Source organism: Haliaeetus albicilla, chromosome 3, assembly GCF_947461875.1.
Source record: "Haliaeetus albicilla chromosome 3, bHalAlb1.1, whole genome shotgun sequence".
Lineage (NCBI taxonomy): Eukaryota > Metazoa > Chordata > Aves > Accipitriformes > Accipitridae > Haliaeetus > Haliaeetus albicilla.
This window is the reverse complement of record NC_091485.1, coordinates 75,159,704-75,173,502: the sequence shown is the minus strand read 5'-3', so window position 1 is coordinate 75,173,502 and position 13,799 is coordinate 75,159,704. Positions and strand designations below refer to the sequence as shown.

At 45.8% G+C, this 13,799-nt stretch overlaps 1 protein-coding gene across 9 annotated transcripts in view; it reads right to left on the bottom strand.

The window, feature by feature from the left end:
- Window positions 1–2,516: 2,516 nt before the first annotated feature.
- ADGRB1 (adhesion G protein-coupled receptor B1) overlaps window positions 2,517–13,799 on the bottom strand; it is a 284,292-nt gene continuing 273,009 nt past the window's right edge. For all 9 annotated transcript variants that reach the window (XM_069780159.1, XM_069780156.1, XM_069780162.1 and 6 more), the window contains one exon: window positions 2,517–5,382. In XM_069780159.1, the coding sequence (XP_069636260.1) occupies window positions 5,185–5,382 (198 nt within the window). In that variant the 3' untranslated portion in view covers window positions 2,517–5,184. The remainder of the gene's footprint in view (window positions 5,383–13,799) is intronic.

Genomic DNA, 13,799 nt, shown 5'->3' with positions numbered 1-13,799 from the left:
CAGAGAGAGTTGTTAGGGTGAAGGAAGGCAGTTCAGGTTGCATGGTTGACTTCTCTTCAGATGATCAGCGAAGAGACTGAAGAGTGACTGAAACCTGACTACTTCATTCCCCTGGGCCTCTTTTTTGGCGTTACTGCCATAACAGCTACTTAACTTGCTAACGAGGCAGTGTAATGAGTGATGTTCATTACTGAAACATAACGCGCATACAATCAGCAATGAGTTTCTCTGTTGGCGCTATTCAACATCACGTCCTAAAAGGATTCTCAGGTTTTTAAGGCCAGGAAGGAACGATTTTGACCATCCAAGATGAAGTTCTGCGTCGTCCCAGCTTAGGAACTGTGCTTGTCTTCCACGCTGTCATTTCTAAGTCTTGGTAGGAAATTGTCCTACCCAAGGGTCTTGCTGGCATAAGGGACCTTTCAGCCTCAGATATGTAAAAGGTTTTTTGGAAAAGCATGAATAAAAACAGGTCTGAGCAAGCAAGCACCTTGGAAAGGTCTTCCACATGGATCCCCTGAGGACTCCTTACTCAGAAGGCTGTTGAAAGTGCCTTTGAAGGTCTTTTCTATTTGCTTGAAAGCTGCAAAGCAGACACTTCCCTGGGGAGGCACTGACCTCTTCCTGGGAGGAGCAGGTTGGGGAAAAGAAGAAGAAAAAAGACAACAGTCGTCTTCTTTCTTTTCTTCTCTGTTTAGATCTTGTCACAACAGGAGGTCAGGAACAGTTATTCACCTCAGGCCCAGATTCATCCTACCTCATCTTGGACACCTCAGAGAGTAGCATAGTGAGCCCAAGCACTCCCTTCAGCCACAAAATAGATAGACCACAGAGAGTAACCTTCTGCCCTGGTCCCAAATCTTCCAGGAATGGTGCCTTGCTCCATACGGGCCTTTTCCTATATGGTCAGCCCAGGGGAAATGCTTTGCATTGTCTTCAATTTTCAGGTTCTTCTCAGTTTTCCAGCACAGCCATGTTTTCCCAGCGTAGCAACCAAGAAGTACGTTTTCTTACATGCACAACGTACCATTTACCCACTGCCGCAGCGTGGCTGTGCTTCCTCCTTGTGAGATCATGGTGTATGTACAGGTGTTCTCTATTTGCCCCATGGCTATAGCCCGGTGTAGCTGCAAGGCAGGATCACGGGGTCATAGGACATTTCAGGTGGACCTCAGGAGGTCATTTCCAATCCGTATAGTCCTGTGCCCCTCCCATGCATCCACACCACGTTATAACCACCGCGCAAATAGAAACCACCTGTACATACCCCGACCTCCCGCATCCACCACCTCTGACAGTGCCGTTATTTACAGTCCCACGAACACAGCAGGGACGTGCGCTCCCTCCTCCCAGCTCCCCTTGACGAGAAGCAGCAGGACCTCCTGACCCATCTCTAGGGCTGTGATCTGAGGTTTGGGCTCTCCTACCCTCCCAGCCCATCACCTCATGTGGTGCCTGGTGGTTAGTATTTCCCTTCTGCCTGTTAATGCTGTAGAATTATGGTATGGGATATGTAGGGTGAGAAACAGCCCTGTAGGAAGGTTGGTGAAGCCCTGGGACTCACCATCAGGCGCTGCTGGTTGAAGAAGGGTTGGATCATGGCTCAGGGATGGGGGGACTGGGCTAAGAGTCTCTAGGCAGCCCCATGCCTCTGCAATCATTTCAGATGTTTAAGGATATCCAATTCATTTCAGCCGGGCCAAGAGAAGTCATTACATCTGGGGACCTACTGGGCCATGATGGCTTTGGATCAAGGCTCTGGAGAGCAGCAGCCCTGGATCCAATTTGCCAGACCCCTAAGCCTCCTGCAGTCCTGCCTATAGACCTCAAACCTGTCAATCAGGTGATAGAGCAGAGTCAGGGAGATAAGGACACATTTTCTTGCTGGAGGATTTCAGCCATTCAAGGGTAAGCGCCAAGGAAGTGAGTAATCCCTAGCTCAATTCATTTCTTGTCATTTTTCATGAGTGATACGCTTAACCCACTCGTGCACCGAACCGTGCTCCTGCTCGCAGCCTGCCTGGTAATGCAGGAGGTTGCAGGGAAATTCAGGTGAGGCTGAGATTGGCTTTGCAGGCATGCAGGTAGGGTAGCATCAGCATTGCCTTGGCTCTGTTGGAAACTATAACCCAGCATCTGTGCCCTCTGCCAGTAACGGTGCCAGGTCCGCGTTAAATATCGGCGCCTCGCATCGTACGATACTGGGAAAGGGGGCATCGGGATTTGGGTTGGAGATACCCGCAGAAAAGCAGGCTGCGCTGCACAGAAAAGGGAATTCCTCGTGCCCTGGAAACGTACAGCATAAGAGGAGGTATTTTTGGGGGTGTCAAGGAGCTACAAAGCTCAAAGCAAAAGATATACTTGTGGGGCAAGTTTGGCCGTGGGCTATGGCTCTTCCAGAGTTGAAAGCCAAGGTGGCAGCTTGCAGATGCAGGAGAGGTGTTTCCCAGCACCCAGGCGCGATGCAAACCACACGTGGGGTGTGGGCAGGGACGCTTTTAAAAAGCAGACATCGCTAGAGTTTACACCTCTTTTATTAGAAATAAGACACATTCATTTTGTGCTCTGAAAACTGTACAGAAAAAAAAATTTGACGAACACAGAGAGGAAGGAGGGGAAGGCATGGCACAGGGCAGGGCAGGGCATGGGAAAACAGAATTAACCGGAGGAGCTGAGCAGAGAAAGTCGAATATCAACAGTTATTAAACAAACATTTATCTCTGTAATTACATAACACCGTTAATGTCCTGCAAGTAGGCTGGAGTGAATGGGTGAATGGGGAAGGTTGGAGAGAAGAGGGCAGGCTCGGTTGGGCAGGGGAAGGGGAAAAAAAAAAAAAAAAAGAATTAAAACACAGTAGAAAGATATCTGTATGCTAAAATTCATAATGTGTAATTATAATAATTACAATATCATACAACCCGGCATCTGAGGGAGGCCTTTGTGCTTTCCTGTTTCGTAGAATAACCTAAAATTGAACAATAATATCACAGTTTTTAGTAATCAGTTTCCCTATTTGTTAACTATTTGGATTTTTTTTTTTTTTTTTACGTTTCTCTTTCCATCCTTCATATTATACAGTTAATGGCAAGGTAAATGCCACTGTCTTTAAAGATTACCCAGGTGGCCCAAAGGAAAGTCGAAGCAGAGATGTTTGCACGTCAAGCAACATCTCTCAGTGGGGGAAGCACAACTGGGGTCCGTGATTGTTTTGCACCTTATATCCATTGCTCGCTTTTTCCTAAAAAATGTTTTGCTTTTATTTTTTTTTTTTTAAAAAGAGACCCAAACACACGGTAATAACTCAGACCCTGATCAAGCTTTACTGCTGTCTGGCACAATCTGGCCATTCACAACCAGAGGTTTGTCGCCGCACATCTCCAAAGCTGGGAGAGTTGTTCCAAACACCAGACAGAGAGTGCTGGGAGTGATACAAAGAATGAAGTCTGCGTGTAATGCCAGTGGTATATTTTTTAATGATGAAAATATTGCACAACACTTTTTGGGGTGAAATGTAGATACCTTATTTTTTTGTAAATAGCCTTGAGAAATGTTTAACGAAAAATAATTGAAATCATTATTATTGTTTTCATGGTGAAATAAAAAGACAGTATTTTATGATGAGGAATGTCCTGCTCTCCTGATCAGCTCCACCTCTTCCTTCTTGTAGGACCACAAACCTGCTTGCTGGCTCTGGGCAGCGGGGAGGGAGGAGAAGAGCCAGCGAGGGGGAAATAACCAAAGCTCAAACTGAATAAAACAAAGCAAAACATTGCAAGCCAGCGGCGAAGGGGCTGTGTGTTCCCACCATCCCAAACTTTCCACGGAGCAACTTGCCTTCCACCTTCAGCAGGTGGCATCCTCACCCCATGCCTGCGCAGTCCTACGGCACAGAAAGGCATTCGAAATGACAAGAGCCAAAGAAAAGAAAGGTCTCGGGTTTCAAGTTCTCTTTTTATTGAAGAAAAGAAAAGAAGAAGGAAAAAAATAGATTATTTTGTTTGTTTGTTTGTTTGTTTCCAAGTGGACGTTATTCATGTTGTCAGTTTGTCTCAATGTCCTAAGGCAACATCTCTGTATACCAAATATCTCCAGGTACATCTGCAGATCTGTCTTTCCCTCTTTCTCTCTCTGCCTTCCAGGAAGGGGCAGCTTGGAATAAATCTGAGTCCGAAAGCAAGGAAAAATAACAGGAAAAAAAAAAAAAAAAAAAAGGATGAGGCCAAGAGGACCTTTGCAAGGCCCGTGCTGAGTTTATCTATTTAACAGTCAATGAAACGACCTACATTCTTCTTGTTGGTCTGTTTTTCTAACACCTTCGACCCTCTCCCTGGAGACGGTGCGAGCAGGTTTCGGAGGTGGTCCTGTCCTCCTGCGCCTGTCCCACTCCTTAGGGCGCGCAGAAGCTCCGCCGTGGAGGGATGAGAGGAGGAAACCCCACCTTACCTCTCCACCTAAGCCATGGATGATGCCACCTCTTGCCCCTCGGGGCCCCGTGGGGACCCACCGCAGGGATGCCATGGTGCCAGGTCATGGTGTGGCACATCGGAGTGGGAATCTCTTCTTGGCACTGCTTGGCGCATCCCGTCTCCTTCCTTCTTGGATGAGCTGGTGAGAGGGAGGTGGTGGTGGTGGGGGGACAAGGACAGGCAAGGGATGCCACAGACCCTCGAGGTTGGGTCTCCCCCCAGGGATCTACGGCCAGACCGCATCCCAGCGAGGCTCCCGCGGGCATCCCCTCTTGCGATCCGCGAACGAGCCCGATCTTCTTGGCCCTTCGTAGTGGCCGCTGGGCGTCCTTCCACACCTTCCCGTGGCAGAGCAAGAAGGCTCCCGGCGTGCGGCAGCAGCCCGAAAGCATCTCGGCAGGGCTTGTCCCCTGCAGCCCCTTCCCACCCTCTGCCTCCTCCTCGCTCTCTTCCAGGTTCACTTCTTCTCCAGTCCTACCTGGGAAAGCTCGTGTTGTCCTGAACCTACAGCTACTATACTCTATAAAGTAATATTCCCCCCTCTCTGCTGAGAACAATACAAAAGTTACTCTGTCTTACCAAAGGTTTCAAAAGAAACCAAACACTTCTCTCGCTCGGTTCCGATTTAATTTAATCATTTCTTTAAAATGTGGTTTTGTTTTGTTTGTTTTGTTTGTTTTCTGGAAAAAAAAAAGTCCCTTTCTTCCCTTTCCGCTCAGACCTCTGTCTGAAGGTCAATAATGTCTTGTCCCACCAGGGGGATGGTGGCTCCTGTTTTCTCCCACTCTACAGTTTTTAGTTCTAGGGGAGACTGTGCCACAGGTTCGATGTCCTTTTTAACCCATGATGGTGGGGACTGGACTTTCCTGATTCCTTCCCAGGGTCTCTTGTTTGGTGTCTGCTGTTTTTCTTGCTGCAAGAGGAGGAAAGTGTAAGAAAGGAGAGAGAGAAAGAAAGAAAGAGAGGTTAGTACCCATGCAACAAATGCCATTTTTTTTCACCTCCTTCTCTTATATCAAAGGCAAATTTTTCTGTGAAACTCCTGATCCAAAATAAAGTGGGGTTTCAATGAAAATTGAGCTTGGTGTGTTAACTCTCTATTTTCATGAAGAAAATAGAAACTTTTTTTCCCCACTGCTATCTCTATCACCTAATGCCTAGATAGTTCAGTTTTCAGCTGAGTTTTTTGCCACTTATATTTTCACTGAAAAACTGAACATGTTTTTGCGAATATAAGATATTTTTCTACTTGTACAGAAAATCCCTATATAGAAATCCAGATTACAATGAGGTCTTTCTGAACATACATTGATTGCATTTTATATAGATGCTGTCCTGGGTTCAGCTGGGGTAGAGTTAATTTTCTTTCTAGTAGCTGGTACAGTGCTATATTTTGGGTTCAGTATGAGAAGAATGTTGATAACACACTGATGTTTTCAGTTGTTGCTAAGTAGTGTTCAGACTAAGTCAAGGATTTTTCAGCTTCTGATGCCCAGTCAGCAAGAAGGCTGGAGGGGCACAAGAAGTTGGGAGGGGACACAGCCAGGACAGCTGACCCAAACTGGCCAATGGGGTATTCCATACCATGTGACGTCATGCCCAATATATATCCAGGCCCGGGGGGGGAAATCACTGCTGGAGAACTAACTGGGCATCGGTCAGCGAGGGGTGAGCAATTGCATTGTGCATCACTTTTTTTTCTATATTCCAATCCTTTTATTAGTATTGTCATTTTATTATTGTTATTATCATGACTAGTTTCTTCCTTTCTGTCCTATTAAACTGTTCTTATCTCAACCCACGAGTTTTACCTTTTTTGTTCCCAATTCTCTCCCCAGTCCTACTGGATGGGGGGGGAGTGAGTGAGCGGCTGCGTGGTGCTTAGTTACCGGCTGGGGTTAAACCACGACAGATGCGAATACATTCCTTATGTAGCACAGCTATTTATAGGCTATTTAATTGCAGCAAAACATGCTAACTGTTTTGCCAGTGAACCCCTGCTGTTTGATGGGCTGGATTGTCAGCTCTGAAACTGAAAGCATTTCCATCAATGCCACACCAAGCCTTCAAGGCTTTATCGACCGCTGTTAGCCCAGTCACCCACCAGCATCCCACCACGGATAGCAATCCAGAAAATATTTTTCAATGTTTCTGCCGATTCACACCAAGACAAGACTCTGGGAAGAGGTGAGGTTCTCTAAAACGGGTATATTCTTCAGTGCGTATATGAAGGGGAATCCATGCAAAGATTTTAAATGAGTTGTTCCACTAAGCTTCTCCCCCCCCCCCACCAAGAGTGATGCTTTGCACAGTTAATTATCCCCACAAAACACTCCGGCACTGGGCGAGAAAAGGCTTCCCTGCACATGACAGGAGCACAGAGCCCTTTTTGAGCCACCTGCCAAAAGGAAAGTGGCGGCTAGCGGAAAGGGTGGGAGGCAAGGAAGCTGCATGGAGGATGACGACAAGGAGAGAAGAAGTCTGGTGACGAGGTGAGGAGACAGACATGCAGGTGACATGCAGCCCAGGATGTGTCACGGCTTGATGCTGTCACGAAAATGTACTGATTGAGGGGAGATGAAGCCACACGTAGACTGCGGTGTCATGATTGTGCTCCAGGATGCTACAGAGATTGCTGTAGGCCTACAGGAAACCTAAATACCCACCCACTACATGCTAATCCACCTGTCTTGGCTTCCGATTTTGTCCTTTCCTAAGAGCCGTTTGTAAGTCTGGTTTTTATCCCACCTCCACACTGCAACGTCGATAGGAAAGGCGTTGTAGCATTATCCCTACAGGGACAGATTTCATCACATCACCCAAGCCATGAATTTTGCTTTTCCAAGCCTTCACTCTTAATATAAAAATAAGATATATTTGAAGTTGCTCCTGCATCCTCGCAGCAGCTCACAGTGAGAAGGCTCTGGGTGAGGTCATTTGGTGGCTAGGGAGTGGGAAATGTACGAACCAGGTAAACCTGGTCTTCTCTATGTGAAGGGAAAACATTCTGAAATTACCTTTATTTTAATTCAAAGGGAGAAAAATAATTTTTTTAAAGTCCTTTCAAAAAGAATTTTTTCTTTAAAAATCAAGCTTTGGAAAATATTGTTCAGAAGAATGTAAAACACTTCATTTCTTGAAATTTGCAGCTGAAGTTTCCATTAAACTCTATGACACAGATCTTATGCTGTTGGTGTTATTCTTACTTTATTCCTTGATGTAACACAATGGTGATTAATACTAATATGACAGAAAAGGTGATTAAATTGTTGACTTATTCCACTACCTATTTTGGAACTTATTTAACAACCACTGCAACTAAAAACTGAAACCTTTTTATCTCTGTGTGCATCTTAATGAGACAAGTTTGAGACTTCCTGAAGTGAAACTTCTACCTACGGTGTTTTTGCAGACCATTTGTCTGCCATGAAAAGATGCAGCAAGAAGGTACACATAAAGACAAAAGCACATATAGAGCAAAAAATGGAATGAAACTAAGTTTCCCAAAAGGTGAGGAAAAAACCACCTGGTCAGAACAGCTTTTTTCAATGAAAAAGATTTTGTTTTCTTCCACAATTGCTCTAATGCCACAAGTTTTCAAAGTTACCAATATCCACAGCTGTATTATTTAACAGAGAGCACCACAAATGATCATATGCATGAAGTTCATAAATAATTCCATCTTTTCCCTCAAATGAAAGCCCTTCTTTGATGGCATTATTTACGGCCACCTTCAGCATCAGGTTCTTCTATTCCCAGCCAATCTCTGCTTTAACGGTCCCTCTGTTTGCCACACTCCTGACCTTCAGCATCTCCTTCATGCTGTGAGGATGCACCCAGATCTGATCATGTACACCGAACGTGATCAGCAAACCTCAGAGATGTTCTGGTTGAGAGCTGCTTTTGAGCTACTGAGCAAGAGCAGCTGCAAATCCATGTAGGGAACAGAAATTGGGGAAAAAAACCCAAACAAACCCAAACAGTTATGAGCTCACGTCTACAGCAATGGCCTCTGATCAGCCCTGTCACTGGGGAACAAGACCTAAGGGTTACAATAATTATTCAATGGTGATTAAAAACAGACATTACATGTTGTGAATTATTAAGAATGGATAATTAAGAAAGGAAGAGAGAATGAAACAGAAAATATCACTATGCCAGTGCGTAACTCTGCACCTGCATCTTGAATATTAGGTGCACTCTGTGGGCTTCCTGATGGAAGGATTTAGGGGAAGTGATAAGCGTGGCCAGTTTACAGCCATGAACAAAGATACGCAGCATGTTGTGTAGGAGGAAAGATTACACAGACTACGACCTTTCAGCCTTGAAAAGAGATTAGGGATGGATGTGAAAGAGGTCTATGAAACTCTTAGTGGCTTCTTGACAGTAGGAATGGACTACTGATGGTAGGGATCATCTCTTCCAAGACAAGAACTACAGAGCATGACGGGGCACCAAGCAGTGCTTGGCCCAGAGTGAACCCCAAGAGCTGGTCCTGCACACAATGCCCAGCCGAACTGCAGACCACCTTTCCGCAGCTCTCTGTTGATGCCGAAAACTTCCAAAGTTATAAAAAGCATGTGGAAACATTCACAAAAGCAACATCCATTCGGTACTATGAAGCAAAGTGACACCATTCTGCATCAGGAGGTCTCCGACCACAAATTACTGGAGTCTTGGGGATCTTTTTGAAGATGCACTACCACATGCTTGCCCTGCTTTTTTATTTTTCCAAGCTGCTTTTTACTCTGCCGTGGACAGGGGGCAGAGCCAGACTGGCTTTGGGTTTGACTGCATACAGTTGTTTCTATCTAGCTTATCAGTGCGATGTGTTATCTGTGACCGTGGCAGGCTTAGCGACTCCAAAGATGTCTCCTTACAGTTAGAAGATGAAAGGGAGCCTGGGGAGATCAGCAAATGGAGAGGGCAGGCTTGTTTTTAGTTTCCCACTTCTCAGAAAAGAATTAGACTTCTCCAGCGATGCCGTGAGCGGAGGTGCTGTCTCAGGGATGGGATGCACTGGTTGTCCACCACTTGGCACCAGCAGCTCCCAGAGCGGCGTGCATGGCCGTGGTCTGAGCCTGGGTGCAGAAGAATTTGGTGCCCGCTTGGATCTCTGAGCAGGTTGAACGCAATCAGCCAGGCTGAGCTCTGGCAAGGATGGTGGGAGACAAAAGAAAATCTTCTCCTCTTGGCAAAAGGCACCCTGGGAATTAGTAGCAGGCTCCTGGGAACAGCTCCCTTTTTCTTTCCCTCCATATGGAAAAGGTTTTTATCGGGTCTTGGCCACTTGAACAGCATATAGAAACAGCCACCGGGCTCATGCTTCAACTCTGGCATTTTCCTCCAGCCCCACTGTGGGGTCTTAGCAATCCCTGCAGACAGGAGGGAAAACCTAGCTATGCACAGAAAAGAAGAAAAAACCTGGAGAGAGGGTTGTGTAATCCGGCTGTAAAAGGCGGCAGAGCTGGCCCAGGGCCTGGCGCCTTGGAGACAGCCAGGAATGGCCCGAGACAGGAGCTGAAAGCAGCGGAGGCTGCTCTGCCAGTAACTCACAGAGACAGAGCCATTACTCTGGCCTGACACAGCCCATGAGCTTCTGGCCATCGGGGAGGGGGGGAAATATTTATCGGTTCCTGCCTGGTGCCAGGATGGCGGAGTAAACTGCTCTCTCGGAGGAGTGGGAAGGGAGGGAATGCCCAGACCCAAGGCTGGGGTAAAACCCGCTGTCCAGGGCAAACTGGAGGTTTTCATCACCCTGGTGGGATTCGGAGTCTCCTTCGTTCGCCCGTGGCTTTCATTTTGGCCGCGCGTCTTTAAGGCAGAGGGAGAGGATTCGGGACAAAACGCATTTAAGACGCAGTGCCAACAAACCCTCCCAAATTCCTAACAAAGACAGAGGCAAAATGCATCGAGATAATCACTGCCTTCAAGGGTCCAGGCTGGCTTCATCCAGAGTACCTGGATCCTAGAGAAACTCCTTTGCTTAGGAGTGGGGTCAGTGTATCACATAAATAAGGCACAGGAGCCTGACTGGCGGCTCTAAGACACAGCTTTCATTTCACGTTTCAGTCAAAAACGACAAAATGTGCAAGCTGCTAAGCTGTATCTCCTTCTGTTTGTTTTGTGGTTTGGTTTTTTTGTTGTTGTTTAGTTGGTTTTGGTGTTGGGGTTGGTTTTTTTTAATACCCAATTTTTATAGTTACCCTGAATAACCTAAAGAGGAATTCAGTGCTTTCTACAGAGCTCTCTGGGATAACTCCTCTAGAACCAGCTACTCCCATACTGTTTTCATTGCCTCTAGTGTCAACTTGAAGGATATTTCATGACCCAAATGGTCTCTCCCCATGACATTGATGACTCTAGGACCAGAATGAAGTTATTCAGAGCGTATAGCAGGGAATCTGAAAGATAAATGTGGCTCACACTGTCTAACCCATCTTTGGCTCAATGTCGATGAAAAGTGATTAGAAAATGGGAAAGCTGTCTTGTTTTTTTACAGGATGATAAATTTTCCTTTCCTTGTTTGAAAAAAGTAGCTGCAGCTCCTTCATTTTATGCTACTGAACTACAAAGATGATACTTTTTTTTTTTCATTTAGGAGAAAAGCAAAATAAAAAGAAGTGCCTGACTGTTCAGAATTTCATTTTTTTAAAAAAAAGAAGAAACAATTTGTGATTTTAACTTGCATTGACGGAAATCAGTTAGGAAACTTGAAATACCCAGCATTTGCTGGGTTATAAAAATATGTCTTCTGCTTCTGCATTCTCTGAAGTTCAGATGGTCTAACCTGTAGGGGTTGCTGTGAGCCAAAGTCTAGCGAGGCCATGCACAGCCGAAGGTGAACAGGCACTGAATCGAGGAGGTCCTTCGTAGACCCTCAGGGGCTGTTTGCATTGACTCATAAACAGTCTCTTGCCTGAAGGTTGCAGAGAAGGCTTGTGGTCCCACCAGCATGAGGAACAGGCTATTCTCCAGGCTGTTCTTCCCATTAATCCAGCTGGTTAATGTACCATCCTTTTTTGGACAATGCTTATGGTCTACTGAAGAGTCCACTCCACTTGGTAGACATGGAGATCTGTGTGTTCCCCAAAATGCTGAAATCGTTCAAGGCTGCCCCATGCCTCCCAGGGGCACCTAGGGACACCTGGAGGGGACCAAGAGCACCCAAAACATGATTCTTTACAGAGTCCATTTTAACCGGGCTAAACAACCAGGAGCTTCAATCTGCTGGTGGTCACTGCACGGTTTTCGAGCCTCTGATAGCTGGATAGTTTCAAAGGGCATGGCAGGAACTGACTGTCCATACAGAAGATATGGGGTGTTAAGATGTTTTTCTGAGCAATACAGAGTTACTGATGCGTGCTGCTTGGGACACGAGGTATCAGATGATCTACAGGAGGAGGTGAACTTCTGATTGATGGTATATTTGGATACCCACTGGCTGACAGATGGTGTATGGCTGCATGAATTAAGGTTTGACGTCATTTTCATAACAGAATTTATTGCAGTAATTATTATACTTTATGTAGCATTCCTCCCCATAAAAGTTACCCTAATTGGTCTTCTAAATTTGCCAGTTACTAAAGCCTTTAAGAAGTGCAGAGAGGTTTAAACACATAGCACGGAGGAGACATCCTACCCATAAGTGGAGCTTCCCTTGCAGAGGTACACACAGCTGACAGCAGGAGGAGCACAGCCTCCCAATTTTCTAATTCCTTGGTGAGGAATGAGCCTGAGTTTGACACAACCACCACCACCATTTCAACTCCTCCACCCCCAGCCTCAGCCCATGCAAAGAGGTTCCCATGGCCAAATTTTCCCACCTGAGAGCACGGCTGCTGGTTCGCCAGTCAGCTAGTGAAAGGACAGGTAGTCAGCAAGCAAGAGAATTAATTCTGTCATGCGGCAGAGCATGCCAGGGAGACACACAGCCCCTACTGCAATGAACTGCAATATTGATCAATATTCCTTTTTTTCTCACGATTCTGTTAGATGCCAAAGCAAGTGCTGGTGGAATGGGTATATCCTCCAGGTGTCCGAAGAGGAAAGCTAAGAAAAAAATCTCAGCCTGAGAAAGTCAGTAATCAAGACAGAAACACTGTCTAGAAGGAAATAAGAAAAAGTCACAGAAAGGCAGAAAAAACTTTGTCTCTTTTTCCAGTGGGTTTTGGAGCAAGTGCTTTTTCAGGACCAACAGAGAGATGAGACTGGATTTGAGAGCTGAGTTACAGACTGAGTTCAGATCCTGCATGTGAGCTCCAGGACAGGGCTCCTGTCAAAGCGAAAGCCATTTGAGCTGCAGGGAGCTGAACGGAGCAAGTAGCTAATAAGCAAGAATGAGCAAATCAGAGAAATTTGCAGAGCTCTGTTCAGCACGGCTTTCGCTGACCTCGGCACAAGTAAAGAGCTGCTGTTTAAAATGAATGCAAAGCCAGATGCTGTCAAGAAGAGAGGAATATGTATGCGATTCAAACTTCTCTAAGGAGAAGAATCAAAGGACTCCTGCCGAGGGGGAAGGCAGGAGTGTCACTTCCATTCCCTTCAAACTGGCACTAAGCATAGAAGAAACAAAGCCTTTGCTTCCTTTAAAGGCTGCAAAGCCTCTACTTTCATACCATGCTGTTGCAGAGCATGTGAAGCCCTCCCGATGTCCAGCCCAAGCACTGAAATTTCTTTAGCAATTAACTCACTGGGAGGAGCAGTGTTGGAGATGCTTTACCCTGACAATACAGATCTGGCCAGGAAAATATTTCCCCTGTGGTACAAAGCAGCTTGAAAATAACCACTACCCTGCTTTAATGCGAAAAGCTCTTTGCTGCAAGAATTTAGACCTTGGGAAGTGTGTGTATTTAGGAGGAAGCAGGGAAACATACCTGCATGTTGCAGCCTACCGTCTGCCAGACAAAAGGCAGACTTTTAAATGGAGAAACAAACTTCCAGCAAGGTTTCCAACCATGGGATTTTTTTTTTGTAGCAATTGGGTAGGTAAAGAACAACTCAAAGTGATGGGAGTGATTAGGAAGGAAGAATTCTGCTGTCTGAGTCAGTACTAACCTAACATTTCAATGTGCATTTGTTTGGGCAGCAAAATGTGCCTTAAAGCTGCTATGAAGAGATATCTACAATCCAGGTGGAAGCCACTCACTACTTATTATAAACTTAAAAAGGAAGGTTTGGTGGATCCCAGACACCAAGAGAGTTTTTAATTTTAATCACTTAGGATGCTGTGGATGGCTGGTTTTTTTGATGCAAATCCTGCTGTGGTTGTCTCCAAGCCTTTGGTTCCTTTCATGTTTCCTGGCTGCAAATAAGCTGTCTAGGTGGTAA